A 26,427-nucleotide genomic window follows, 5' to 3' on the forward strand; every position below is an offset into this window, starting at 1 on the left:
GCGGTGTGGATTTGATCATGTGTACCGATCCCGAATGGTGAGCTTCTCTAGGTCTCCTGTGATATGGTTCGTCGCACCACTGTCCAAGTACCAGTTGGTGTCGACGCCATACTGCGGAGCCACCATGTTTGCAGAGCGTTCCTCCCCCTTGATAGGAGGAGTCATAACGCTTCCAGCAATTCCATGCTGGGTGACCAACCTTGCCGCAGATTTGGCACGTTGGTTTGGCGGCGTTGTTGTTGTAGTTTCCGTTGTTGCCGTTGTTGCCTCCAGGGTTGCCACGGTTCGGTGGCTTGGGGAAGGTGCCACGGCCACGATCACCGCCGCCGCCTTGCCTATTGCTGAAGTCGCGTCCACGATCACCGTGGTCACCACAGCCGCGACCGCGACCGCGCCCGCGTGTCGCCGCGTTCGCTGACGACTGAGAGGACCCGCCACGTAAATTCATGCGAGTCTCGAAGCTCAGGAGCTGCGAGTACAGCTCCGGGACCCCGACAGGCTCAACCCTAGAGCACATGGCAGACACCACGGGGTCGAACTCCTCGTCGAGTCCAGTGAGGATGTGAGAGACGGCATCCTCCTCGTCCACCTTCTTCCCTGAAGTAGCTAATTCATCACAAAGGGTTCGGACCTTACCAACATATTCAGTGATAGTCATGTTGCCCTTCTGGAGGTTTGCCAACGCGATTCTGACGTTGACGGTTTGCGCACGGGTATGCGATGCCAGCATCCCCTGCACCGTGTTCCACAACTCTGCTGCGGTGTGGCACGTCACCACCTGGATGGCCATCTCATGGGGCAGCATGGTTAACAGGTAAGAGAACACCTGTTGATCGCGCGCATACCACGCACTGAACTCCGGGTTGGGGGCCTTGGACTTGGTCTTGCCGTCGTCGCTAGTGACTTCAATGTTCATCGGGGGCACCACCTGCTCGACGTCGAGGAAGGACGCCATCTGCACTCCCCGGATGGCCGAGAACACGGTGGCGCGCCATAGCGCTTCGTTCCCTCTCGTAAGCTTCTCTGTTGCGATGTGTGCAAACGGAGATGAGGGGAAGGAGTTCGCCGAAGAGCTTGCCATGGATGAATTCGAGGTAGGCTCTGATTACCATGAAAGAAGAAAGGGTTTCAGCGTATACCCTCGGCAGGGACGCGTGTGTGTTAATATAGGGAAATATTACAAGATCGGCAGGTTGTTTCTAGTCTTGACCTCTACTCCAAGCTATACAAGAGATAAGATCAACTAGCCTAACAACCTGCCGTATACACAACAATACGCACGCAATACCCACGCAATACACCCATCGTGACACTTGTCACGTTACATACAAGCCTATTCTTTAACATTTTAAAATTCGGTGAAGCGTATGAAAAAACTCTCGCTCTCTCTCTCTCTGTGTGTGTGTGTGTGTGTGAACTAATGAGATTGTTTTATTGCGATAACATTGATATTACATTGGAGATTTAGTGAAAGGATAGCCTTGTAGTGTCATGTCTATCCATCGTGTAATTAATACTTGAATATCAGCTAGCTTGGCTCTTCCATATACATACGGATACAATATTTTTCTGCAAGAATGATATGTTTGCTCTCTATACCTTGTAAACTGTTCCGTAGCCTCCAGTTCCAATCATCAGCTTGTCAGAGAATCCCTCTGTAATGCTCTCCAAGATATGAAACGGTATTACTAATATCCATATCCATTGATGTAATATCTGAATGTTGTTAACCTGGCTCTTTTCTACATGCACAAGAATACGTACGGGTAAGAGAAGACATATGATTACCTTTTGACAGTAATTAACTAACTACCTACAAGGGTGTGATTAACTCAGATGTCAAGTTATCAACAAGCACATTTTGAATAACTATGAGACACATGAAGTGATTGATGAGGTGAATTTGACGGGATGTACTGCCATCATTTGAGGACCCTAAGATGACTTTAGCAACAAGTCACCGGCTTGTGAACCTTAGGAGAAGCAACAAATCTTTAAGTATATAAATAATACTGGCCAGAAAGTATTAAACAGCACGCCTGTAACTTTGTTACTAGTTGCAGTTGCCTCCGAGAGAGTGCCAAGGACAGTGGCCACATCTGAAAAACACTCTGGACACAAAATTCCCAAATTAAGACCAGCGCTCGGGGCGGGGGTAAATCATTTCGACAAGGAAAACGACAAGATGAGGGAGGACGAGCCCCGGAGCCATCGCCCTGCCCTCTCAAATCGCCGCCCCCGACCATCACTCTAAAGCCCCTCTTAAAAAAAGACTTGCATGTTGCAATTACTGTCAGCTCAAAAAAGAAAGACCTTGGTACGTTTCAGAATTATCTCATCCATCTCACGCTGTAACAACTAAGGAGACGACGGAGTCTAAATCCCTACTGTATATATATATATATATATATATATATATATATATATATATATATATATATATATATATATATATATATATATATATATATATATACCTTGGAGAAGAGACGAGCTGCCGGAGGGAGAGCAGTAGCAGAGTTAGGCGTTGGGGATCAGCTTCGGCGGACTCGACGGCCTTGGAGAAGGGCCGCGGGGTAGTATATATTTTCTTCACGACTAGTTAGAAGAAAGACGGGTCAAATGGGGACGGCCGTCCAAGAACAATGATAAGGAATCAGTGGATGGGATCCGGTCAAATGCATGCAGTGTCACTAGCACTATTCATACAAGTTGGTTCGCCATGACTCATTTTTCCATGGTTTTATTTTCATCACAAGTGGTCAGCCCTTCATGTTGATGAGTATTTGAATGATGTTGAGAGGAGAAAGAAGACAAGGACAAGCAGGAATTTTATCTTTTCCATCGTTACCATATTTTCGGATTTCCTCGGTTTTTCTTCGGACTGCCCTCCAAGTAGGTTCCTCGTGAGCATTTTTTCCATGCTTCTTTTTTGTGTCCACCCGATTGCGATTGGATTGGGCGCTTGGCAACTGACCGATCTCGCTAATCGGTTGTCGAGAGAAAATTACATGTTTCGTCCTTGAAGTCTCCGGCGCACTACGATTTGGTCCCCCAAATCGAGAAACACTACAAAACGATCCTTATACACGTGAATACGTAACAATCTGTGGTCCCCCAAGTCGAGAAACACTACAAAACGATCCTTATGCTCGAATCGTCAATCAAAGCAAGCAGTCCAACCATATGCACACAACTTTCAAGTCAGGAAAATCTATGGTAAAAATCGACACTTCAACTTTGTTTGGTTTGAGACCTACAAATGGTTAGAATATAGTGTCAAATATGAGGCAACATTTTGCTTTGTGTGTTATTTGTTCAAAGGAAAATCCAATGTGGGGCCTAGGGGTGATGCATTTGTGAATGGTGGTTGGAAAAATTGGTATAAGCCCGATGCATTGGTCCAACATGTTGGTGGTATTAATAGCATTCACAACAAAGCTCAAGAGAAGTACAATTTATTTGTAGCAGCCCAACCATCAATTGATAACATTATGGTGAGGGTGGATAAAGAGGATTTGCGTATGTACAAGGCTAGGCTGACTTATTCACTTAGATGCTTGAGGTTTCTTTTGAACCAAGGATTGGCATTTCATAGACATGATGAGAGTGAAGAATTGTAACACCCTGGGAATCATGCTACAGTAACCCCCTGTGGTTAAGCTAATCATGTGCTAAACAGGGCTTGATCACATTTGGATCACCTTCCTTTTCAAACTCCTAGTTCAAACTTCAAATATAATTAAAGTGGAAAATAAAAGTTTTCAAAAATTCAAACAAAAATGTTCAGTGGGTTCTAAATAATACACTGGTAATTATGATGGAGAAAACACATTTTTATAAAATGTCTAAATACTTTTAAATGAAATAAAACAAAAAAAGGAAATAAACAAATAAAAAGAAAAACAGAAAACAGAAACAGTCAGAGAAAAAGAAAAAAAAAAGGGGGGAGCTGGCCTTTCCCCCCACTGGACCCGTGGCCCATCTGCACCGAACCCCCCCCCCCCCCCCGGCCCAAACTGGGCCGCACCCCCGCGCCCCCGGCCCAGCCCACTCTCCCCCTCGCCCCTTCCCTGTTCCCCCGACCGGGGGCGGAACAGTGGCCGTCCCCGCCGCACCCCCTCGCCGGCGACGGGGAGGATAAGGGTGCCAGCTCCCCCGCCTCCTCGGGCCTCTCTCCCACTCGCCCCCGCTCTCCCTCGGCCTCTGCGCCTTCTCCCCCGCCAGATCCCCCTCCCTCTCCCCTCCGTTCCCCTCTGCCCGAGAGCGCTCGCCGCCGTTCACCGTAGTTCCCGCGGCCACCGTGCCCAGATCGCCCCGACGACGTGCCCGAGCGACTCCCTGCCGTCGACTACGCCGACTGCGCCATCGGGAACGAGCCGAGCGCCACTGCATCGACCTCCCCGAGCTCGTCTTCCCCGCACGTCCGCCGTCGATCGTCGCCGACTCCGGCTACCCCGCGCCCTCCCCGAGCTCGCTGCCACTCCCTACTGCTCCACTGTGAGCTCCTCTACCTCCTCCCCCTCTCCGCTAGCTCGCCCGCGCTCCGTAGCTGCTCCCCCACGCGCGCCCGAACGCCGCGCCGCGGAGCTCGCCGCCGGCGGGTCTCCGGTGACCAATTGGTCACGGGGTTAAGCCCGTTGCACTCCCCGCCGTACGTAGATGCCCCCCCAGCCCATACGCTTGCCCGTTCGCGCGCTCTAGCGTAGCTTCCCTCGGGCACCCGTAGCACCTCGCCGCCGGCGAGCTCGTAGCGGTCGACTCCGGCCGTTCCAGCCCCTCCGACCACCGCCGTTGGACACGCGACGTCGAGCCGCGTCGAACGCGCCCAGCCACGCCTCCGGAGACCCCCTGTACGCGAAACCCGTACCCCTCCCGAGCCGCGCCGCCGTGCGTCTGGTCGCCGGCGTTGCTCCGGCGCCGGCCGCCGACGTGGCACACCTGGGGCCACCCCCTGGGTCACTGCCAGTGGCCCCCACGGGCCCCAGTTGACTGGGTTGACCCAGTCAACTGCTGACTGGGCAGGCCCAGTCACTGACATGCGGGCCCCGCCGCAATAATTAAAAAAAGAAAAGAAAAAGAAAATGTTTTATAAATAAAATTAATTAGTTTAAATAATCTCTCACTGACAGGTGGGCCCAGTAGTTAATTAACTAAAAACTAATTAGTTTAATCCTCTGTTAACCCACTGTCTATGACAGGTGGGTCCCCCTTGTCAGTTTGACCAGTCAACCCGGACTGTTGACCGCTGACGTCACTCCTACGTCATGCTGACGTCATATCCCTTTTTCTGTTAATTAAATAATTCCAGAAATTCAAATAAACTTTGAAAATTCATATCTTTTAAACCGTAACTCGGATGAAAATGTTTTCTATATGAAAGTTGCTCAGAACGACGAGACGAATCCGAATACGCAGTCCGTTCATCCACCACACCTCCCTAACCTATCGAACTAGCAACTTTCCCCCTCCGGTCCGTCTGTCCGAAAACGCGAAACATCGTGCATACCTCCCGGATGTTCCCCCCCCTTCACCGGTACCACCTATTGTCGCGTTAAGACACCCCTAGCACCGCTCATTGACATGTCACGCATCGTCATGCTTATGTTTGCATTGTATTTACTGTTTCTTCCCCCCCTCTTCTCTCCGGTAGACTACGAGACCGACACTGCTGCTGCCCAGTTCGACTACGGAGTCGACGACCCCTCCTACTTGCCAGAGCAACCAGGCAAGCCCCCCCCCTTGATCACCAGATATCGCCTACTCTACTCTCTACTACTTGCATTAGAGTAGTGTAGCATGTTACTACTTTCGATATCCTATTCTGATGCATAGCCTATCCTTGCTACTATTGTTGATACCTTTACCTGCAATCCTACATGCTTAGTCTAGGATGCTAGATTTCCATCAGTGGCCCTACATTCTTGTCCGTCTGCTGTGCTATACTATCGGGCCGTGATCACCTGGGCGGTGAACACGGGCATATACTTAAATGCTATATACATGACACGTGTGATGACTAAAGTCGGGTCGGCTCGTAGGAGTACCCGCAAGTGGATCTTTGTGGCGGAGCGACAGGGCAGGTTGAGACCGCCTAGGTGAGAGGTGGGCCTGGCCCTGGTCGGCGTTCGCGGATACTTAACACGCTTAACGAGATCTTGGTATTTGATCTGAGTCTGGCCATTTGGTCTATACGCACTAACCATCTACGTGGGAGTAGTTATGGGTATCCCGACGTCGTGGTATCAGCCGAAGCTCTTTTGACGTCAGCGACTGAGTGGCGCGCGCCGGATTGGACTGGAACGCCACTAGGCTAGGTCTGCTTCCGGCCGCGTACGCAACGTGCAGCTGTGCATAGGGCGATGGGCCCAGACCCCTGCGCGCATAGGGTTAGACCGGCGTGCTGACCTCTCTATTGAGCCTAGGTGGGGCTGCGACGTGTTGATCTTACGAGGCCGGGCATGACCCAGAAAAGTGTGTCCGGCCAAATGGGATCGAGCGTGTTGGGTTATGTGGTGCACCCCTGCAGGGAAGTTTATCTATTCGAATAGCCGTGTCCCTCGGTAAAAGGACGACCCGGAGTTGTACCTTGAGCTTATGACAACTAGAACTGGATACTGAATAAAATACACCCTTCCAAGTGCCAGATACAAACCGGTGATCGCTCTCTAACAGGGCGACGAGGAGGGGATTGCCGGGTAGGATTATGCTATGCGATGCTACTTGGAGAACTTCAATCTACTCTCTTCTATATGCTGCAAGATGGAGATGTCTAGAAGCGTAGTCTTCGACAGGACTAGCTTTTCCCCTTCTTAATCTGGCATTCTGCAGTTCAGTCCACTGATATGCCCCTTTACACATATACCCATGCATATGTAGTGTAGCTCCTTGCTTGCGAGTACTTTGGATGAGTACTCACGGTTGCTTTTCTCCCTCTTTTCCCCTTTCTATACCGGTTTGTCGCAATCAGATGCTGGAGTTCAGGAGCCAGACGCCACCGTCGACGACGACACCTACGACACTCGAGGTGCCTACTACTACGTGCAGGCCGCTGACGACGACCAGGAGTAGTTAGGAGGTCCCAGGCAGGAGGCCTTGCCTTTTCGATCGTTGCTACTTTTGTGCTAGCCTTCTTAAGGCAAACTTGTTTAACTTATGTCTGTTCTCAGATATTGTTGCTTCCGCTGGCTCGTCTATGATCGAGCACTCGTATTCGAGCCCTCGAGGCCCCTGGCTTGTATTATGATGCTTGTATGACTTACTTATGTTTTAGAGTTGTGTTGTGATATCTTCCCGTGAGTCCCTGATCTTGGTCGTACACATTGCGTGCATGATTAGTGTACGGACAAATCGGGGGCGTCACAAGAATCTAGCAATAGGGGGAACTTTCTTGAACTTCTTAAATGGCTTTCGGAAAATGATGAAGAAGTTAATAAACTTGTTTTGAACAATGCTCCTGGGAATTGCATCTTGACTAGTCCAAAGATACAAAATCAAATAATTGAATGTTGTGCGGCGCAAACAATTAAAAGGATTATTGAAGATATTGGTGACGACCACTATGCAATCCTAGCTGATGAGTCTAGTGATGCATCTCATAAAGAACAACTTGCTCTCTGTATACGATTTGTTGACAAATCGGGAAGAGGATGTGAGAGGTTCCTTGGAGTTGTTCATGTTGCCAATACAACTTCATTGTCACTTAAGGATGCAATTCAAACTTTGCTTAAAGATCATCATTTGACTCCTAGTCAAATACGTGGGCAAGGATATGATGGGGCTAGCAACATGAAAGGGGAGATTAAAGGGTTGAAAACATTGATCACGAAAGAGTCACCCTCTGCCTATTACATCCATTGTTTTGCACATCAACTTCAGTTGGTTCTTATAGCTGTGGCAAAGGACAATGAACCATGTTTGTGGTTCTTTGATCACGTGTCTTACTTGCTCAATATTGTTGGAGTTTCTTGTAAGCGTCATGACATGCTTCGAGATGTTAGAGCTCAAAAGGTGTTGGAAGCACTTGAAATGGGTGAGATTGAAAGTGGAAGTGGGCTAAATCAAGAGATGGGACTAGCTAGACCCGGCGACACTCGTTGGGGTTCTCATTTTAAAACCATTATGCACATTGTTAGCATGCATTCCACAATCCTTGAAGTACTTGATGCTATTGGAAAAGATCCTTCACAAAAAAGTGAGTGGACAAGAATACGTGGAGTTGCTCAAGCCTTTGAATCATTTGACTTTGTTTTCAATCTTCACTTGATGCTTGGTATTCTTGGCTATACAAATGAGTTGTCCAAATCTTTGCAAAACAGAGATCAAAATATTGTCAATGCAATGACACTTGTTAGTTTGGCAAAGAGTAGAATGCAACACATGAGGTCTCATGGTTGGGACGAATTCCTTGCAAGCTAACCTTATTTTGCAACAAACATGACATTCAAGTTCCTTTGTGGGAGGATACTTATGAGCCTAATCGAAGATCACGTCGGTATTATGAAGTACAAACAAATGATGATCGTTATAGAAAAGAAGTATATCTTGGTGTCATTGATCAAACCATTCACGGCTGAGTCAGCCGTGAACATTTTTAGCACATTTCATTGAACTAAATAGAAATTTCTAACATATAACTGAACATTTGTATTACCTCTTGGATTAATGTGGAAATGCCATCTGCTTCATAGGTGAATTTTTGGGTGAATAAGCCCATGCTTGCCAAGTTGTCATGCTCTGAAGAGGATGAAACTTCACGCTCCGCCCTAACTTTATTCTTCTTGGCTTTCCTTTTTGGTTGTAGCCTAAGCTCGAAGTAAATGCAGCTCCCTATATTTGTGAATGTTTTTTCAAACAATTACAGCATGTTGTCAAATAAATGGAATTTAAATTCATACCATGTAATATCAAAATTGTATGTTTGAAGTTATATATACTTGAATTACTATTGTGTTGTAACATTTATCATTGAATCCCTAAAGTTACTACGCTCCCAAGAAATCCATCCTCCTAGTGAATCGTGGCTAGTGTGGGATTTATCAGCGAGTGACTGCGTGGCTGCCTTGTGGACCCCAATCGTCTATAGTAGGTTTACCTTTTCCCATGCCTATCTCACACATTCCGACCCGAGCTTAACAAGTGACGCCGGTGCCAGCGCTCATTCGGACCGCTTACTGCGTGCGCCTACATGGGCCTAGCCTAACAAGTGACGCCAGCGCCAGCGCATGCACGACAACTTGTGTCCTTTTTTCTTTCGATCTTTTCATTTTCTTTATTTTGGTTGGTTAATTTTAATTTGTAAAAAGGTCAAGAATATGAAAAAATAATCATTGATTTCAGAATTGTTCGTTAATTTAAAAAAAATCACGAGTTTGAAAGAATGTTCACAAATTAAGACAATGTTCATTATATTTTTAAATGTAAAAGAATTCAAAAAATGTCCATGAATTAGGAAAATGTTTTGAAGTCAAAAATTATAAATTCAAAATATATTCTTGAATTTGAAAAATATTCATGGATTTGAAAAAAAATCACGATTTCAAAAAAAGTTCTGCAATTGGAAAAATATTTATTTCCAAAAAATGTCCACGTATCAAAAATAATTCATGATTTTTAAAAATGTTTATCAATTGAAAATTGTCTGTCTATTTGATAATATTTGTGGATTTAAAAAATCATGAATCCAAAAAAATCTTCAAGAATAAAAAAAATGACACTAATTTAATAAAATAAAAATGGAAAAATATAAAAAATAACAGAAAATAGAAATAGAACTGATGAAAAATCGCTTGGAACTTGCCCAAAACTAGGCGATAGGTCCAAATCCTCCTAAAACTGACCGAAATGTTGTACGAGCGAACCGTTGCCTCCCCCTAATGGGTCGGCTTAGAAAGTAGTGCTAATGGGTGATTTCTCCGTATCTATACAAATGATACATATCACTGTGATTTTTGGGTGGTAGTAGTAGGGCCCCTTGACCGGTTCGGACACCTTGAGGCCTTCAACGCAGACTCTGGTATTTGTGGTAAACCCTAGTCCGGCCCCAAATTGAGGGATAGAGTTTGTGCCTGCCACAACGGACTCTATCTTTATCTTTATCTTTATCTTTACCTAATAATAAAAGGGCTATTGCTTCTTACCACCTTAATTTTCGGGTACGTTGTCACAGCTTTTTTTCGTTCGTACCTCAGAAGTCTTTCGTCCGTCCTTCAATCGTTCGTTTGGTAAAAAAAATCAAAATAGATTGCAAGAAGCGACCTGGTGGGCTTTATTGTCCGTCTGCTCACGCATGTTTGGCCCAATCCTAGAAGCAATAGCATGTTGGGAGGCGCTAGCCCTCGCCGAAGATTTGGGCATTCATCATTTTGTGATTGCATCGGATTGCTAGCAGGTAGTGTCGGACATCAGGAGGGATACCCGCGGCCCATATGGAGCAATTATCAGCGAGATAAACCTGAAAGCTACATCGTTCCATTGTACTTTTACTTTTGAGAACCGTGCTGTTAATTATGAAGCACATAGTTTAGCAAAATTTTATTTATCTAGAGGGCCGGGCAGGCACGTTTGGTTTGGTGCCCCCATGACCCGAGATGTATCCCACTCAATGTGGAATTCCATGAATAAAGTTGGTTTTCCACCCTAAAAAAAAAGCAAAAATCACAAGGAAACTCTGTCCGGTACAAACTCATAGATGGATGTATCCAACGCCCCTAAAAACCAGGAGCCCGCCGCCCCTCCCAATCGCGCCGCTGCAGGCGATCTCTGTTCCCGAACTCGGCATCGCCATCTATGTCGTGCAGTACCTCGGAAGAGGTTTCTGGCTCAACAGCTCCGCAGACGACGATCGTCGATAACGACCGAGAGATCACCCTGCAGTCATGGCCGTCGATTGCATGAAGCGCATCGACATCACGGCGGCGCCCGTCCCAGTGCAAGTGACTCGACAGCTTAGAGCGCAGAGAGCGGCGGAGTGGAGAGCCAACCATGGGTGCATCGGCGTGTGTCAGCGGCTGCGGGGAGAGTTCCTTACGATCCAGATGAATGTGCCGGAGAAAAGCTCCCGCTTGACGCTGGCAGCAGAACACCGAGGAGTGCGCCGCCAACTGCTGGTGTGTGGTGTACGTACACAAACATGTGCAGCAGCAGCACAAAGGGGACGTGAGTTGGTGCCTGGTGTCCGTAGATGAGTTCGGCAACATGATGATGATCATCACACACTTGGCCGCCGCCGGTGAGACGCTCTAGCTCCGTGTTGCTGTCTTTCCATACGTACCGATCAATGCGTGTGTAAAGACACGTACTTCTCCATCTACTGATGGCTTTCCATGACGTTTGTGCCTCCTTTTGCTAACACGTAAGTGACTGTAGTACGAAACAAGAAATTTTCCTTGAATTTTCTTTTCCTATAAATTAATTTTGTTTTCTTCAGGACAATAACAATTCCATCTGAATCCGACAAAGAAACGGATCTATGTACTGTAAGTTTTCTCAATTTCTTTTGTTCTTTCCCCCTGCTCTAATTTTAATTTTCATTGCCTTATTTGATCTTTTTTAGGCCAACGACGATTCCACAAAAAGACCACTAGAAAACCAACTAAACTTCCAATAATTCACTGGTCTTTATTTTCCTCAGTTATATTTATTTTATGCTTACAGCTGAACTAGATGACTTGATTATGGCGAAGGGGCAGAGCATGCAGGTTAGACTACAGAAGTTATACATGGGCGATAAGATTTGGTCTCATGCTTAAATTTACTTTTTATTATAGCCAGCATGATCCAATGTTGTCGTAGTATCCATCAAATATGAAGAGTTAAATCAAAATATATTGCATGAAGTAGCTATATACTAGTATAGAACAGGCGCTAGCTACCAATATGCATGTCTATATTTTATGTTTGCCTTCTAAGAAGGAGAAAGTAACTATTGGAAACATCATTTTTAGTGCAATATTCCATACTGATATAACTTATTACAAGCATATATATTATATACATGCATGATTATGTTTAAGACGAACATAGGAAATATCTTGAATTTTCATGCTTACAGATAGAACAAAACATACCAAATAAACTATAATCTAATTATTCTTTTATTTTGTGCCTAGAATACCTCATTTGTTACTGAAAGATAACAACCGCAGAATGTGTTGTTCTAGCCTTTATTAAAATAAGTAAATAATGCATTACAAATATTTCAAATATGATAGTCTTTTTTTTTAAGGAAATGGAGATTGGGAGGGGTGAGGCGGGAGAGCAGATGGATTGGGGATTTTTAAGAGAGAGTGGGGCTGCTCTGCATGGTTGATTTATTATAGAAGTTGGATCAGTGCTTGGGGCTGATGTGCTGGTTGATTTACAGATGTGTACGAGCTCCGATGTGGCTCATGCAGATGGTGAACAGTGAGCTCCAATTGAATGTTGTGAAGAAGTGGACATTGTCACATGGAGATAGCGGTAGTAGCTGCAATTTTCCCAAACGTTGATGTCCTTCAGCCATTACACTACAGGAGTACAGGAGTTGTTTTCTTAAAGGGATCCCTTTCTGAATTATTAGTTAAAAAAACAAGTACAATTCATCTAGCAGCATACTACCAAATGGACAGAGCTAAGCAGGTTAATCAAACTATCTTAAAGGAATCTGCTACTTTGGAATATAGCTTACATGATTTTGGAGATTGCTACCCTGTTCTCTCTGAGTTCACTGACCTTCTTCATGGCGTAGTCTTTCATTTTTGGCAACTGGATCAATTAATAACCATGCCGGTGGTATGCAAAAAAGTATGTTAGATCCATAGGCTAATATTTTTGTTTGTTTTTTAATGCATTTACTTGTGTCTCGTGTTTCTTAAGAGTATTGCCCGATATGTGTCTAATAAATTAAGAGATTGCATCTGCGGTGGTCTGTAGCTACATAGAGGATAACTAGCCATTGACAAGCACGATAATGTTTTTATTTCTTCTTCAAGTAATCAAGGTTAGACAAATACTTCATGTTTATTTGAATGAAGTGAAATTTGTGGACAGTGCTACTTCCATTCATAACTAGAGCCCACTAGCATGTTCACCTAGATGGTTATATTTTCTTCTTAGAACAATTTACCATGTGAGAATTAGTCTATGCATTAGAATAGAATTATTTATGTGGAATTGCCTCATAAAGTTTTACATTGCAGCCTTGCTAGGTCTTAGTCGACTGAGACTTAAACAACTCTCAGTCGATGATATATTCGTGAGATCTTACATTGAGATTCGTGCAAAAAAATTATGTTTCTCTCTCTCTCTCTCTTGCATGTTATGTCACTTGACTAAGACTTGGTTAAATCTCAGTCGACTTAGACCGAGCCACACCATTTTTTTTCTAACAATCATACACCATCCAACGGCAAGACGGTCGAAATCTGCAAACATTCAACACTCATTGTGATAAGTGGTTAAATACATAATTCTTTTTATCCCGTAGCAACGCACGGGCCCTTTTCCTAGTAAGTTTAACATTTTTTTAAATGCGTGATTACATTTTAAATACATGATTTACATTTTTCATATATAAGTTTTGATATCTATTTTTCATACACATTGTACAGTTTTTGTGTACGTTAAAAATATTATTTCTATACACGTTTAACATTTTTGAAATGCGTGATTACATTTTGCATTTTTGTTTATAAAGTGATATATATATATCGAATATTTTTAAATATAATCAAAAGATAATGAATAAATGAATGCAAAAATGTGATAAGAAAACTGAAGAATAAAGTGCTTTTTTTGAGACACTACTGAATGAATGTATAAAGTGCTGATGGATTGTGATCCGCGCTGGGCCTGCCCATTCTGGTGGCTACTGAACGAGAGAGAGGCTGCGGTACGTCTCGCTCAAACAGCTCAGTGCGTGCGCCTACATGGGCCTGTCCCAACTAGTGACGCCACGGCGACCTGCGTCCTTTTTTCCTTTGATCTTTTCATTTTTATTGGTTGGTTTACTTTAATACAAAAAAATCTGCATGGCTTTAAGCGTTAATTTGAAAAATGTTCACGAGTTGAAATAATGTTCAAGAATTTGAAAATTGTTCACAAGTTGAAAGAATGTTCAAGAATTTGAAAAATGTTCAGGAGTTGAAAGAATCTTCATGAATTAAAAATGTTCATATATTCAGAAAGTGTTTGTTATTTTAAATGTATAAGAATTAAAAAAATCATAAATTTTAAAACATTCAAAATATGTTCAAAAATATAGAAAGATATTATGAATTTATAAAAAATTCATAAATTCAAAAGATATTGTGAGTTTGAAAAACAAGTCATGAAGTGGAAAAAGTGTTCTTGAATTAAAAAAATGTTAACCAATTCGAAAAAAGTTTGTGATTTCAAAAAATGTTAACCAATCAAAATGAACATGATTTTAAAAGATGTTTACGAATTGAAAATTTGTCGTGAATTTGAAAAAACAAATCATGAATTATTTGTTTTGATGAATTCAAAAACTAATGTTCTTGAATTTGAAAATTATTTACTAATTTGAAAAGGAAAAAAGGGAAATCAAAAATAGAAAACCGATGAGCAAACCTTGTGGAACTTTCCCAAAACTAGGTGGCACGTCATAAACCTTCCTAAAACATGCCATAATCTTGTTCGAGCGAACCGCCGCCTCCCCCTATTGGGATGGCTTAGAAAGTAGCTCTAGTGGACAATTTGTGTGTATCACTACAAGTGGTACATACCACTGCGATTTTTGGGTGGTAGTATTAGGGCCTCTCCAACACGGACACCTATTCCGCCGTTGTCCAGTTTGGCTCTCGTGTTGGGTCGGACGCGGGTGAGCTTAAAAAAAACCCTAGTCTAGTCCCAAATCGTGGGATAAAGTAGGGGAGTCCGGAGTAGGCCACACCGAACTCTGACAGTCCGGTCCACATTAAAGCCCTTTCCATGAAGCCCTCGGTTCTCTCTAGTCCACATTAAAGCTCACTGATCTGCCTACCCGCCAATGGCGGAGCTTGACCAAGATCTTGGGGGGGGGGGGGGGCGGGCAAACAGAATATATAGGCTAGTGGGGGCCCAAACATACAAACTTTCATAATCCAAGCTCTATTCCTAAATTATTTACGCCTGCATGTGCTCATCGCAGGGGGGGAGGGGCACATCCCACAACAATGCACTAAGCTCCGCCACTGCTACCCGCGTTCATGAATGACCACAAGTGCGTCACCTGATTAGCCGCCCCATCCCCCCTTTCCCCACACTTGTGTAATGCCACGGCTCGTAGGTGAGCTCGTCTCGGACCCGGCGACCTCAAGACCCAAGACCCCGTCTGCCCGCCGTCACCATGGCGTACCAGAAGATGACATGGCATTAGATGGTCACACCAGGGCTGGGCGCTGAAATTGCGTAAGGGGTGTGCGGCGCCGACACGTGATTGGGTTGGAGATTCACTAATGCTTTTATTCATGTGGGTCCATCCTAGACCTGGCCATGGGCAACCCGGCCTGACCTTGTCCATGGGCCGGGCTCGGACATAGATTTCAAGCCCGACGGCCGGGCCCGGGCCCATCGTATTCGCGCGTTAACGAAGAGACCCGAGGCCCGGCGGGCTTTTAGCGTGATGGGCCGGGCTCGAGCATGGGTTTGTTTTGCATCGGGCTTTGGTAGGCCCGGCCCGACAGATGGCCAGGTATAGTCCATCCCATCCCAATACACACACTGAGGATATGGTATCATTCATTAGTGGGCTATGTTGGGCCGGGCCACTCGTTGGCGTTCTTCTTGGGCCGGCCCGCCCACTGGATGGATGGAGTGAGAGAGAGAGGGGGGGAGGGATGAGATGGGCGGCCCATAGGTGTCATCATCATTATCCATCCTCTGAATGAATTAAAAAAAAAGTAAAAAAAATTATCCTCTCTCTGTTTCTCCTCCTCTTCCCCCCGCCACCGCCACCGCCAGCCATCTCCGGCAAGCCGCCGCTCTGTACTGTACAAAGAGAGAGGTTGAGCGGAGCGGATGGGGATACAGAGAGCGCTCGTCTCCGGCCAGCCGGCGCTGCTATGCCCCTCTCCTTCTGGATGGCCACGGAGCAGCAGCAGCAGCAGCAGCAGGGCTAGGAGAGCACCGGGCGCCGCTTCTGCTTCTGCTTCTGCTTCTTCTTCCTCCTCCCCAAACAGATGGCCATCCCTATCCCTATCCCTATCCAGGCTGGGAAGTGGAACCACCATCATCCCCACGCAGGCCGAGCGCCTCCTGCTTCCTCTTCCTGGGCTCTTGGATTTCACAAGCCGGCGCACCGGCACAGCAATTCCCCCTAGGCTCCACGCGCTGCCTCTGCCCCCTTTCCAAGAGGATGCTGCTCTTTCTCTTTCCAAGAAGGAGGAGGAGGAGGAGGAGGAGGAGGAGGAGGACAATGCTCTCTTGCTGTAAGATTCATTCATTCATTCCCTTCCCTTCCCACTGCTCTCTTTCGCTTTCACTGCTACTGCCTACTAGCACTACTCTGTTTCCATATCTTGAGATTCTTCTCACTTGTTATTCATACTACACACTAGCTTAGGACCAGTTACTTTCTAATAACATACCGTCTGCTTAACTCATTAATTAATTATTATATTATATATGCTCAAAGGAACTAACTAACTAACTGAATATCATCATCATCTACTCTACATTATAGTTATTAGTTGCAGCCCACTGTCCAGTTTCCTTCCTTCCTTACTTCTCTACACTACATTACATTATTAATCTTTACATTTTCTTTCTGCATCCATCATAAGCAATGTATATATGTTTCTGCCTTTTCGTCTATCTAACATAACAACAACAACAACAATCGCACAAATACGCAGCGGCAGCGGCCTTTATCCTGGGACTGTCGGCATCGACCTCATTCTTCTAGCCCTGCCTGCAGTCTTGGGCCAGGCCATCGACCCCATGGCGCAACTCATGGAGACCGCATACATCGGCAAATTAGGTTGGTACTCAATTCCTTCAACTTGTCTATGTGCTGGCAATGGCATAGCAGATTAACATATGGAGATTACCCTGCATGCTTACTTTCTTGAACAACATATATATTCTTTTAAACATGGAATTTACAGCTGCACATCACAATATCATGTCAGTTTAGCAGTAAAGTGCTAAAACCTTTATTTATCTATCACCATAATTAAGGCTCTTCTACTACAGTGAAACACTACAGCATTCAGATTGGTATTAGCTCATATGGGAAGCCGTAGGAATGTTACTGCCTACATTGCTAATGTATCTTGTAGACATCCCTGCTGCGTTAAAGCAAGTTGTTGGTTATTCTCTCGCTCAATCTTGGCATTATGTTCTCAAGGTGCCCTGGAGCTAGCGTCTGCTGGTATTGGTGTCGCTATTTTCAACATTCTATCCAAGATTTTCAACATTCCCTTGCTGAGCATAGCAACCTCATTTGTGGCTGAGGATATTTCCAAGAATGCTAGCAAGCATTCTACTTCAGGTAACAGCAATATCATCTGATTGATGAATAAATATTTAAGTTTATGTGTAACTCTGCTTTTTCAGACAATGAAACTTAAACTCTCTGCGTCCGTTGCAGGCAAACTGGAGCTGCCATCTGTGTCTTCTGCTTTGGTTTTAGCTGCTGCTATTGGTACAATCGAAGCATTGGCATTGTTCCTAGGATCAGGATTGTTTCTTAAACTAATGGGCGTGTCACCTGTATGTATGTTTATATCATGATGATTTCCTTCCCCTCTTTTTTTTGTTGCGTATTATTAGGATCTTTAACTGGATTCAGAGTAGTGCATTTCATCCACTTGTACCTGTTAGCAGAAAGCTCAAGTTTAGTTCTTACACAGGTCTCTCCCATGTATAAATCTGCACGACTCTTTCTTTCGCTGAGAGCCTTAGGAGCACCTGCAAATGTGATTATGTTAGCAGTGCAGGGTATCTTCCGTGGATTCAAGGATACCAAGACTCCTGTACTTTTTATAGGTAACCACCATCATCTTTTGCTGATTGGCATTGTGTTCTCACTAGTTGTGAGTGCAAAAGGTACTTTTTGATGCAGATAATGGTGGTGTCCCCCTAATTTGATGATATGTTCCTGTTTTAGACCTAGCAAATATTTTGCAGTAACATGCCAGTACTGCATTTTTTGTGTTTATGTTCCACTTTCCAATGCAAAACCCATGAATAGTTTATCATTCACAGATTTGCACATTGATGCTGTCTGTAAGTAAGTCTCGTTTGAATTGGAAGCATTCCATACAGTTATCTAATGTAAAAAAGTCTCCTTTCTTGCAGACTTACTGATTATTTAAAACAACTGTAGGTTTGGGCAATCTTTCAGCCGTGGCCCTTCTTCCGCTACTTATATATGGTTTTAAGCTTGGTATAACAGGAGCCGCAATTTCTACAGTCGCATCCCAGTAAGTTTTCTATTAGCTCGGTGTAATCTGAGTTGAAGAGAATTATTGAAGTCAATTCGACATATACCAGCAAATGTCTCTCCCAGTTTGGTTCCTATATGTTTCTGAAATAATCAAAGGAAATAACACTTGCTGTTCAACTTGCAACTTACCTTTTTTTTCCTTATCTGGATACATCCAAATTGTGACAAACATATGCAGTACTATGAGATTATTGGCTGTTAGCAAACCTACTGATATTGTGGCATGCAGTTTATTAGTTATATGATTACGCATGTCAGATTTTCCCTTGAAGTGTAGTACTCATAATACTGGGCTGTTGGGAGCCTCACCTTTTTTCGTAGTCTTAATTGGAACAAACACAGGATGGACCAGTTAGAGCTGTTGGGAACCTCACCTGTTATATGGTTTACGATGTAGGTACATTATTGCCATTTTGCTTATGTGGTCTCTAAGTAAAAGAGCTGTTCTGCTTCCTCCAAGGGTGGACCAGTTAGAGTTCGGTGGATATTTAAAATCTGGTGAGTCTATGATCCTACTTGTTCATTGGTCAGTTGTGGACTTAGGCTACTGAAAAAGTTCTTTAGATATGTTTCTGTTGGCCTTCAGAGTATGGATTTTGTACATTCAGAGTGCAGTTTACCGCAATCTGATTTTTTTCCAGCGAATTCCGAGTTTTTCTTGGGCAAAACCTGCAGGCTATTTGGGTCCTTCTATAGAAGTTTGTCCTCCCGAAATTTCTGTTTATGGCTTCATTTTTCATTTAGTTTGGCCCAGCTCTAGTCAAAGTACATAATACTCCTGACAATTCAAAAGAAAGAAGATATAGCCACTTCCGGTTTGTTTGTCAGATAAGAAGGCCAACTTGTTATTGATAAAGCTCTCGTACTGTATCTTCTCATGATACATTATCTGACCGCTGAGCAATGGGCAATGATACTGTATCTTGTTACGCCGATATTATTTAGAGATTGCATGCCATCTTTGCTTGCACTAATGCGCCTGTGCTATTTTTCTCCGTTTTCTTTTTCTTCCCTTTTTTTCTCTGTTCACTTGCAGCTTTGATTTTACAATCTCTGTTTTCTTGAAATGCTAAGGTGGCATGCTATTGGGACGAACCCTCTCAATTCTGTTAACTATGACCATCGGTACATCAATGGCTGCTCGACAAGGCCCAACGGCTATGGCTGCTCATCAGATTTGTTTGCAAGTATGGCTTGCTGTATCTTTGCTTGCAGACGCTTTAGCAGTTTCTGCCCAGGTATGTATTTCGAGCCATAGAAATCATCCCTACTTTTAGACCAGCTTCCTTTTGCAGCTGTCGTTAAAAAATTATACAGAACCTTACACGACATACTACTAAATGCATCATCATAATTTGAACTATTAAATACAAATATCCTTTCTCTAACTGAAGGATCTTGTCATGATTTATCTGTTCCATAAGTGCAGGCTAACTTTGCTTGCATTTCTTAGGCTCTGATAGCAAGCTCTTATGCCATACTGGACTACAAAAGGGTCCAGAAGGTTGCGATGTTTTCTCTGCAGGTGATACATACTTCTCCTCTGCATTGTGAAGTTAAATTTATTTGCATGGATACAGTTATTATATTCTTGGGGATGCAATTGTTGTCTCTTCTGTTGATAGAAAACACCAATTAAATTATTGTCCATTGCAGATAGGACTAGCTAGCGGGTTAGCTTTGGCAGTTGGCCTGTATATCTCATTTGGCAGTATAGCAAAGCTATTTACCAATGACCCTCAGGTCCTAGCGGTTGTGAGCTCCTGTGCATTGGTACGCCTTTCCTACTTTGCTACTTAATTGTTACGTACACGGCACACCATATCTAGCCTTATTCTGAAAAAAAAACTTTCGTTTCAGTTTGTCTGTGCGAGTCAACCAGTTAATGCCTTGGCATTCATCTTTGATGGCCTCCATTATGGCGTCTCAGATTTTGACTATGTCGCTCAAGCTACGGTATGGGAACAAGTTCCGACCAGCTTCATATATAGATGTTTCTTTCTTCCTATTGGTCATGGATTTCTTGATTTTGTCTGGATTCCACAGATCGTGGTTGGGGTGATATCATCGTTGGTCTTGTTATATGCTCCACGTGTCTTTGGCCTGGCCGGAGTTTGGGCTGGTTTGACAACACTCATGGGATTGCGCATGGCCGCAGGCATCCTGAGGTGATTAATTATGCTTCTTGTTTCTTGTTCCGTTACATTACACCTGTGCAAAGCATACATGTATATATGATACTGCAGCAATTTGTTTACTTTTCCTGTAACTGGATATAGTGTGATGCTCCGTGCTCATAGCCATCATGCAACTGCTTTCTCTTACTCCCTCCGTCCCGTAATTCATGTCGCAGGCGTAGTTCATTGCCAATTTTATAAAAAAGCCCTCGTAGTTTCAAAACAATCACAAACAAGTCCCGCCACCCCCGTCTTCTTCCTCCACCGTCGCCCGTGCGTCTCCAGGGGCCGGCGCCGCCAAGCTGCGCGATTTGCCGCCCACCAGGAAGTGTTCCGCCTCCGTCGCCACGTACCTTCAACGCCGCCGCCGTCTCCAAGTACTTGCTCGGCCACCGCCGCCCAGACCTGCGCCGCCGCGATCCCCTCCCGCGGCGATTACCTGCGGGCCTCGCCGGAATTTCCCACCACGATCCAGTGGAGCAGGAGCTCCCTCTCATCGTCCTCGAGCTCCCGCGAGTTTTCCTCGTGCTCCCGCAAGGCCACCTTGAGCTGCCTCCCGTGCGCCACCGCGATCCCTCCCGCCGTGATCCACCTACGGGCATTGCCGGAGCCGGCCTCCACGATCTGGTGGACAGGAGATAGCGCGCGTCCTCCGTGGTCTCCCGCGAGTCCTTGTCGAGCTCCCACGCGCCGCCGTGGTGCTCCTTCTCTGCCTGCGTGCCCGCACGGCTGTTTCTCCTCTGCTTCTCCCCTGCCGCCGGTGGAGCTAGCCCGTGCTGCTGCTGCTCCTCTTCCCGTGTTGATGCTACTGCTCCTCTGCCTGTGCTGCTGTTGCTGATCCGTGCCGTGTTGTTGTTGTTGCTGTTGACTGCCGCCGTGACTGCTGCCGCCGTGACTGCTGCTGCTGGTGCTATTTGCACTCTGAAGAAGGTACTCCATCAGAGTACTGCTACCTGACAATTTGTGAAATTGATTTACTGTTAACTAAAAGCTTTCAATTAATAGCAAGGCCTTGAGTAAATTTAAGCAATTGCCCCTAGCTGATCTTGGATTGCTTTACCTTGTTTGCAAATACTCCAAAGATGATCAAATGATGATCAAATGAGGGAACAAGCGTCAGTTCATAGTTGCTGAATTCATTTTGAGCATATGCTATCCAATAATCCAAACCTTGGCAATCGCGGATAAATTTGCCGAGCAGCCTTTCGCTTTGGCCATTCAACTTCCCAGTTCCATAAGAGTCGGCGGTGTCGAAAAGGTTTATGCCATTCTTCAGAGCCAAATTGAAACACTCCTGCAGTTCACTATCCATGCTTTCCTGGTAGCCCCAAAGCAGCTGGTTGCCCCATGCCCATGTTCCAAAACCCATGGGGGAAACTGAAAGGGGCCCAACTTTCACCTACATTTGTTAAACAGCAATGATTCCTTGAGCAGAATTCAGTGAACAAGAGTTGATAACCTAACGTACTAAATGTACAGTCCTCATTTTCTTTCTGAAGATTGCGTTGCATGTTATGGTACAGACTGTCATGTGAGCATACAAAGATGAACAATTAGGGAGTTGGCTTTACAGATTTCTGGACACTGCACTTGTTAAGATTTCCATGTTTCACTAGTCCATCAGGACTTTGTGGAAGAGGGAAAAATATTTTGTGCGTATATCCTTGTTATGGTACCATGGTGTACATGTAAATATTTTGTCAGCAACTTCTGTAAAATGTCTTTGTTTAGTGAAAACATCACCAGACTGTTAAAATTCAGTTAAAAGATCTATACATTGATGCAGCCTAAAAGGAGTAGGTTAACTGATCTGGTCCTGTGGCTGGTCAAGCTGTACCATGCCAAACTGTGTCATGCCCTTGTGTATGCCTTGTCTAATCCTTGTATATAAACTCCTAAAATTTGGTCAGAATAATCTGAAAATTTTGGTCACTTCAGGGCCACTACACCGCTCCATGTCAGTACTGTTCAGAAACAAACTTGGCTGAAAGTTCAGTCATTCTAAAATTTGCTTCAGTCAGTTTACTCCTAAAATTCAGTAAACAACCACTCTGCATACATGCTGGAGATCAACATCAACAGCTACTCTGCATATTTTCCAAGATGTTTCAAAGATATGCACACTACTGTACATTTGCAGCTACACTCATTTATAAGAAGAATGCATTTTTTTCTTCTTTTTCAGTTTATTTCCATTATATACCCAGTCACCTAGGCAATACCAAAATGATAGACAACCACTAATTTGGTTAGTTGAATTTGTTTCTGATAAGAATAAACCTAAGGACAGGAAACTTCACTGGAACTAAAACTGAATTTGTGATGCACACAACAAACAGAACTTTTTTGCATCTAAGAAAACCTCATGGATTGTCCTAAATACTCCGTGTCAATAATTATGGTACTAACTGATTGGCAACAGTTTCTTTTGGTGCACAATTCAAACAGAAAAATGACAGTACAAGCAGATCTTCAGTAGTCCAATTTCTTTCAGTTTTGACAGCTTATTTTCAGTTTGAATTGATTTGGATTAATTTTAGTTATTTGAATTAATTTAAAATATTTGGATTTATTTGAATAATTTGGATTAAAACTGAATTTGTGCTAACTTATTGAAAATTAGCAAAGAAAACATATACTCCAAACTTCAAGCAGATCTTAGTTTCATCAGTAGTGGCTTGTTAGTGTGTCTACTGTCCTGATACAACATCCTACAGAAGAAGCAAGCAAAATCCACACCAAAAGAAGCAAGCAAGCAAGAAAGGAACAAGACATGGTCAAATTTCAGTTAAGATTCAGTTAAGATACATACAGTAAAATCAAAATAAAAATGGACAGTAAACTGATAATGACAGTAAACTGTAATTTGTTACACAGATTTTCCTACTGAAAATATAACTGAATGGACAGAAAAAAGGGTGAAAAGATAACTGAATGCTAGGCTAAAATGGACAGTAAAACTGATAATGACAGTAAACTGTAATTTGTTAACAGTTTACTGTCATTATCAGGTGTCATAATCTACTGGGTAGTCATGTCCCAGTCATGCATCCATGCATCCAGTAGCAACATCTTGCATACATGATCAGGAGTACATCAAAATCTACTGAGTAGTTCTTGTGCTCATCCAGTAGCAACATCTTGCATACATGATCAGTAGTCATGTCCCAGATTTTTATTTAAACTGAATTTGTAAATCACCAAGAGCTCTACTAGTTTCAGACTAGATTTACACTAAATACATTAGAGTATTTGACCAGTAGTCATGTGAACTCTTTGAATTTGTAAACACTTCCAGACTTGAGCATTGAGAGTTCACAATTGCAAAAAATGTCCCTTCTTCCTGAACTTGTACTGTACTCCATTCATTCAAGCAGAAAGAAACAAACAAGGTCTGAAGAAGAATGAATCCATGATGCTTCACCAACAGAGGAGGGATGTGGACGGCTGACCTCCTGCAATTCTTCAATTTTACTGCCGTCGTCGTCCTGGTGCCAGCTTTTGCTGCCGGCCAGGTGGCCTAGCACGGCGGACGCGGAGGCGCCCTTGTAGATGTGGCCGCCCGCCCCAGGACACGAGGCGGCGGACGCGTTGTCGGGTTCGACGCGCTGGCATACAAGACGCCGACGAGCTCCGCCACGGACGCCTCTCCAGTGACCCGCGAAAGCTTGTTGTGGTTGACCCTGACCGCGCCGTGCATCGCCACCGCCCGCTGCCACTCGTCTGGTCCCTCCAGGCAGGCGCCGGTGACCTTTTTCTCCTCCTGCTCTCCCCTCTCGACGGTGGCCAGGATTTGTGGTGGGGGCGGCGAATCGACGGGCAGCAAGTGCCGGATTTGCGGAAGGGGATGGGGGAAAAGTTTGGAAATTTAGGGATGCGGAAAGGGGAGCGGTGGAGGTGCGGGGGGAGCAGTGGAGCTGCGCGGGGGGAGTAGTGGAGCTACGCGACGTCGCCGGCGTTGCGGTGGAGCTGCGCGGCAGTGCGGTGTGCTCGAGCTACGCGACGTCGCCGGAGTCGCGGGAGAGCTGTGTGGTGGAGCTGACCAGTGGAGGAGACGACTGGACCGCGGGTTCTGTCGGATAAACCTGAAGGACTTTTGTATTTGGCTTTCAGGGCGGGTGGTCTTTTCTGGGCAGAAATTGTTTACTACCACTGTACTTTGCACTTAATAACAATATGATTGCTATATTTTTCTTCTTGTGAAGTACTAATATGTAATGGTATAGTGGTGCCAGCACATTGCTACAGAAATAGTGCCAGATTCTAACTGAACTATACCAGAATTACTAGAAAATAGACAAGTCCCGAAGGCCTAGCATATGTTTTTTTTCCCTACTGCCTCTCATGTAACTGCGTTAGAGCCTCCACCTGTCATCGCGACTTCATTTGTGTGAAATGTTTGTATGGCGTCTTGAATCAAGGGCTTATTTCAGAGCGCCTTGCATCTTGGGCCGTGATCCGTCAGATAGCATGTGAAGTATTTCATTGTTTCACCATGCTGCCTGATAAGAGAAATTAATGTCATGTGAATTGGGACCTGGGAGCGCCTGTGTGGGTACCTGAAAAATTCTTCATTTTCTTGAATATGATCGGTACTTCCCAGCAAAAAAAAAAATCCTTTTTCCATTGATGTGATGCTCTCATCTCACTGCAAACCGCTGGACAAATGTCAGGTTGCTATGGAAATCAGGACCTTGGTCCTTTTTGCACGAGGAACCAGAAACCAAGGTTTGTTAACTATTATTAGTTCTCGTCTTCCATACAAGATTATTTTGCAAAAGGAGGATATGTAGCTCTTTGATACAGTACTGGCTTATAAGAATGGGTTTTTTCTTCTTCACATCAAATTATTGTTATGATCCGTGGGGCCGGGCCAGGTGTGTTTGAATTGAATATTACAGTTGCAGGCGCAGCCACTTGCATCATAAGAATTCATGTCGAGCCAGCGCAGGGAGAGCTGCATGGGCAGATGCAGTTGAGGAATGAAGAAGCACAAGCTAAACCAACAAGCTGCTAAGCTAAGAGGATTGTCACTTTTGTGTGTGTGTGTGTATGTAAATAAGAGGAGGAGGAGGAGGATTATTTCATTTGATGTTGCCAGCATGCAGTTTATTCATTTATTTGTTTGTTCTAGCTAATTATGAGCATGCATTTCTAATGATATGGAAAGTATGGAAGAAATGTGAGTTGTAGTATATGCTTGCTTGTGTTGCATCCCGGGTTTCAGAATGTTACTGTTGTTGGTTCCCCTATGGCTATTCTTCTCATTTCATTCGCGGAGAAGCTCCATATTGTCTTGGTTTTTATGGTCTATTTAGGCTACGGCACCACTCAAAACGAGGAAAATGAAGAGTGGAAACAGGGGGAGGATGGTGATTTGGATTTGCAACACCAAGCCGTGCTTGTGCTCGTGATGTGTCTGGTTTCTTTCGTTTATCTATGTTGCAGAGAGTGCACATGTCTTGCTTTGTTTTATGATTCAGGAAGATGATATGGTGTGTATATAATGTCATCAACCAATTATTATTATTTGTAAGGCGTAAGGCATAGATTTCAGTTAGTTGAAGGTAGATCTGGCCTTGACATGGGTTTAGTCATGGACGACTACCATGCAGTAGAGTGTCGGTATGAAATTGACCATCAACTTGGTCTCTTTGCCATTTTATGATGCATGGCCATTTGACAGATTTCTTAAAAGCTGCTCACTCCGTCCCATAATATAAGAGCTTTTCGCTCTAGTGTAGTGTCAGAAACACTCATATTATGGGACACATGGAGTAATTGACAACATAATAAAAAAGGAAGGCCGAGCTCGTGCTT

At 44.4% G+C, this 26,427-nt stretch overlaps 1 protein-coding gene and 1 pseudogene across 3 annotated transcripts; one reads left to right on the forward strand and one right to left on the reverse strand.

The window, feature by feature from the left end:
* Positions 1 to 453: 453 nt before the first annotated feature.
* On the reverse strand, positions 454 to 592 carry LOC123146610 (uncharacterized; annotated as a pseudogene).
* A 15,262-nt stretch (positions 593 to 15,854) lies between these two features.
* LOC123146390 (protein DETOXIFICATION 45, chloroplastic) lies at positions 15,855 to 25,802 on the forward strand. 3 transcript variants are annotated; one of them, XM_044566050.1, is made up of 14 exons: positions 15,855 to 16,409; positions 16,836 to 16,960; positions 17,330 to 17,473; positions 17,573 to 17,694; positions 17,835 to 17,970; positions 18,311 to 18,407; positions 18,828 to 18,928; positions 19,505 to 19,668; positions 19,884 to 19,955; positions 20,087 to 20,203; positions 20,291 to 20,386; positions 20,477 to 20,598; positions 25,281 to 25,335; positions 25,509 to 25,802. In XM_044566050.1, exons 1-14 carry the CDS (start codon positions 16,000 to 16,002, stop codon positions 25,533 to 25,535), a joined length of 1,788 nt encoding a protein of 595 aa, XP_044421985.1. In that variant the 5' UTR covers positions 15,855 to 15,999; the 3' UTR covers positions 25,536 to 25,802. The 3 variants fall into 3 exon arrangements, with proteins under 3 accessions (XP_044421985.1, XP_044421986.1, XP_044421988.1); XM_044566051.1 differs by having other exon boundaries at positions 25,515 to 25,802; XM_044566053.1 differs by lacking the exons at positions 25,281 to 25,335; positions 25,509 to 25,802 and adding an exon at positions 23,985 to 25,221.
* The last annotated feature ends 625 nt before the right edge of the window (positions 25,803 to 26,427 follow it).

Source organism: Triticum aestivum, chromosome 6D (assembly GCF_018294505.1).
Source record: "Triticum aestivum cultivar Chinese Spring chromosome 6D, IWGSC CS RefSeq v2.1, whole genome shotgun sequence".
Taxonomy (NCBI): Eukaryota; Viridiplantae; Streptophyta; class Magnoliopsida; order Poales; family Poaceae; genus Triticum; species Triticum aestivum.

Bases quoted from the DNA above. Each gene is read 5' to 3' on its own strand.
- LOC123146390 (XM_044566050.1), top strand. From the start codon at position 16,000: ATGGGGATACAGAGAGCGCTCGTCTCCGGCCAGCCGGCGCTGCTATGC. The intron at 16,410-16,835 runs GTAAGATTCATT...ACAAATACGCAG, and splicing joins GAGGACAATGCTCTCTTGCT to CGGCAGCGGCCTTTATCCTG. The intron at 20,599-25,280 runs GTGATTAATTAT...GACAAATGTCAG, and splicing joins ATGGCCGCAGGCATCCTGAG to GTTGCTATGGAAATCAGGAC.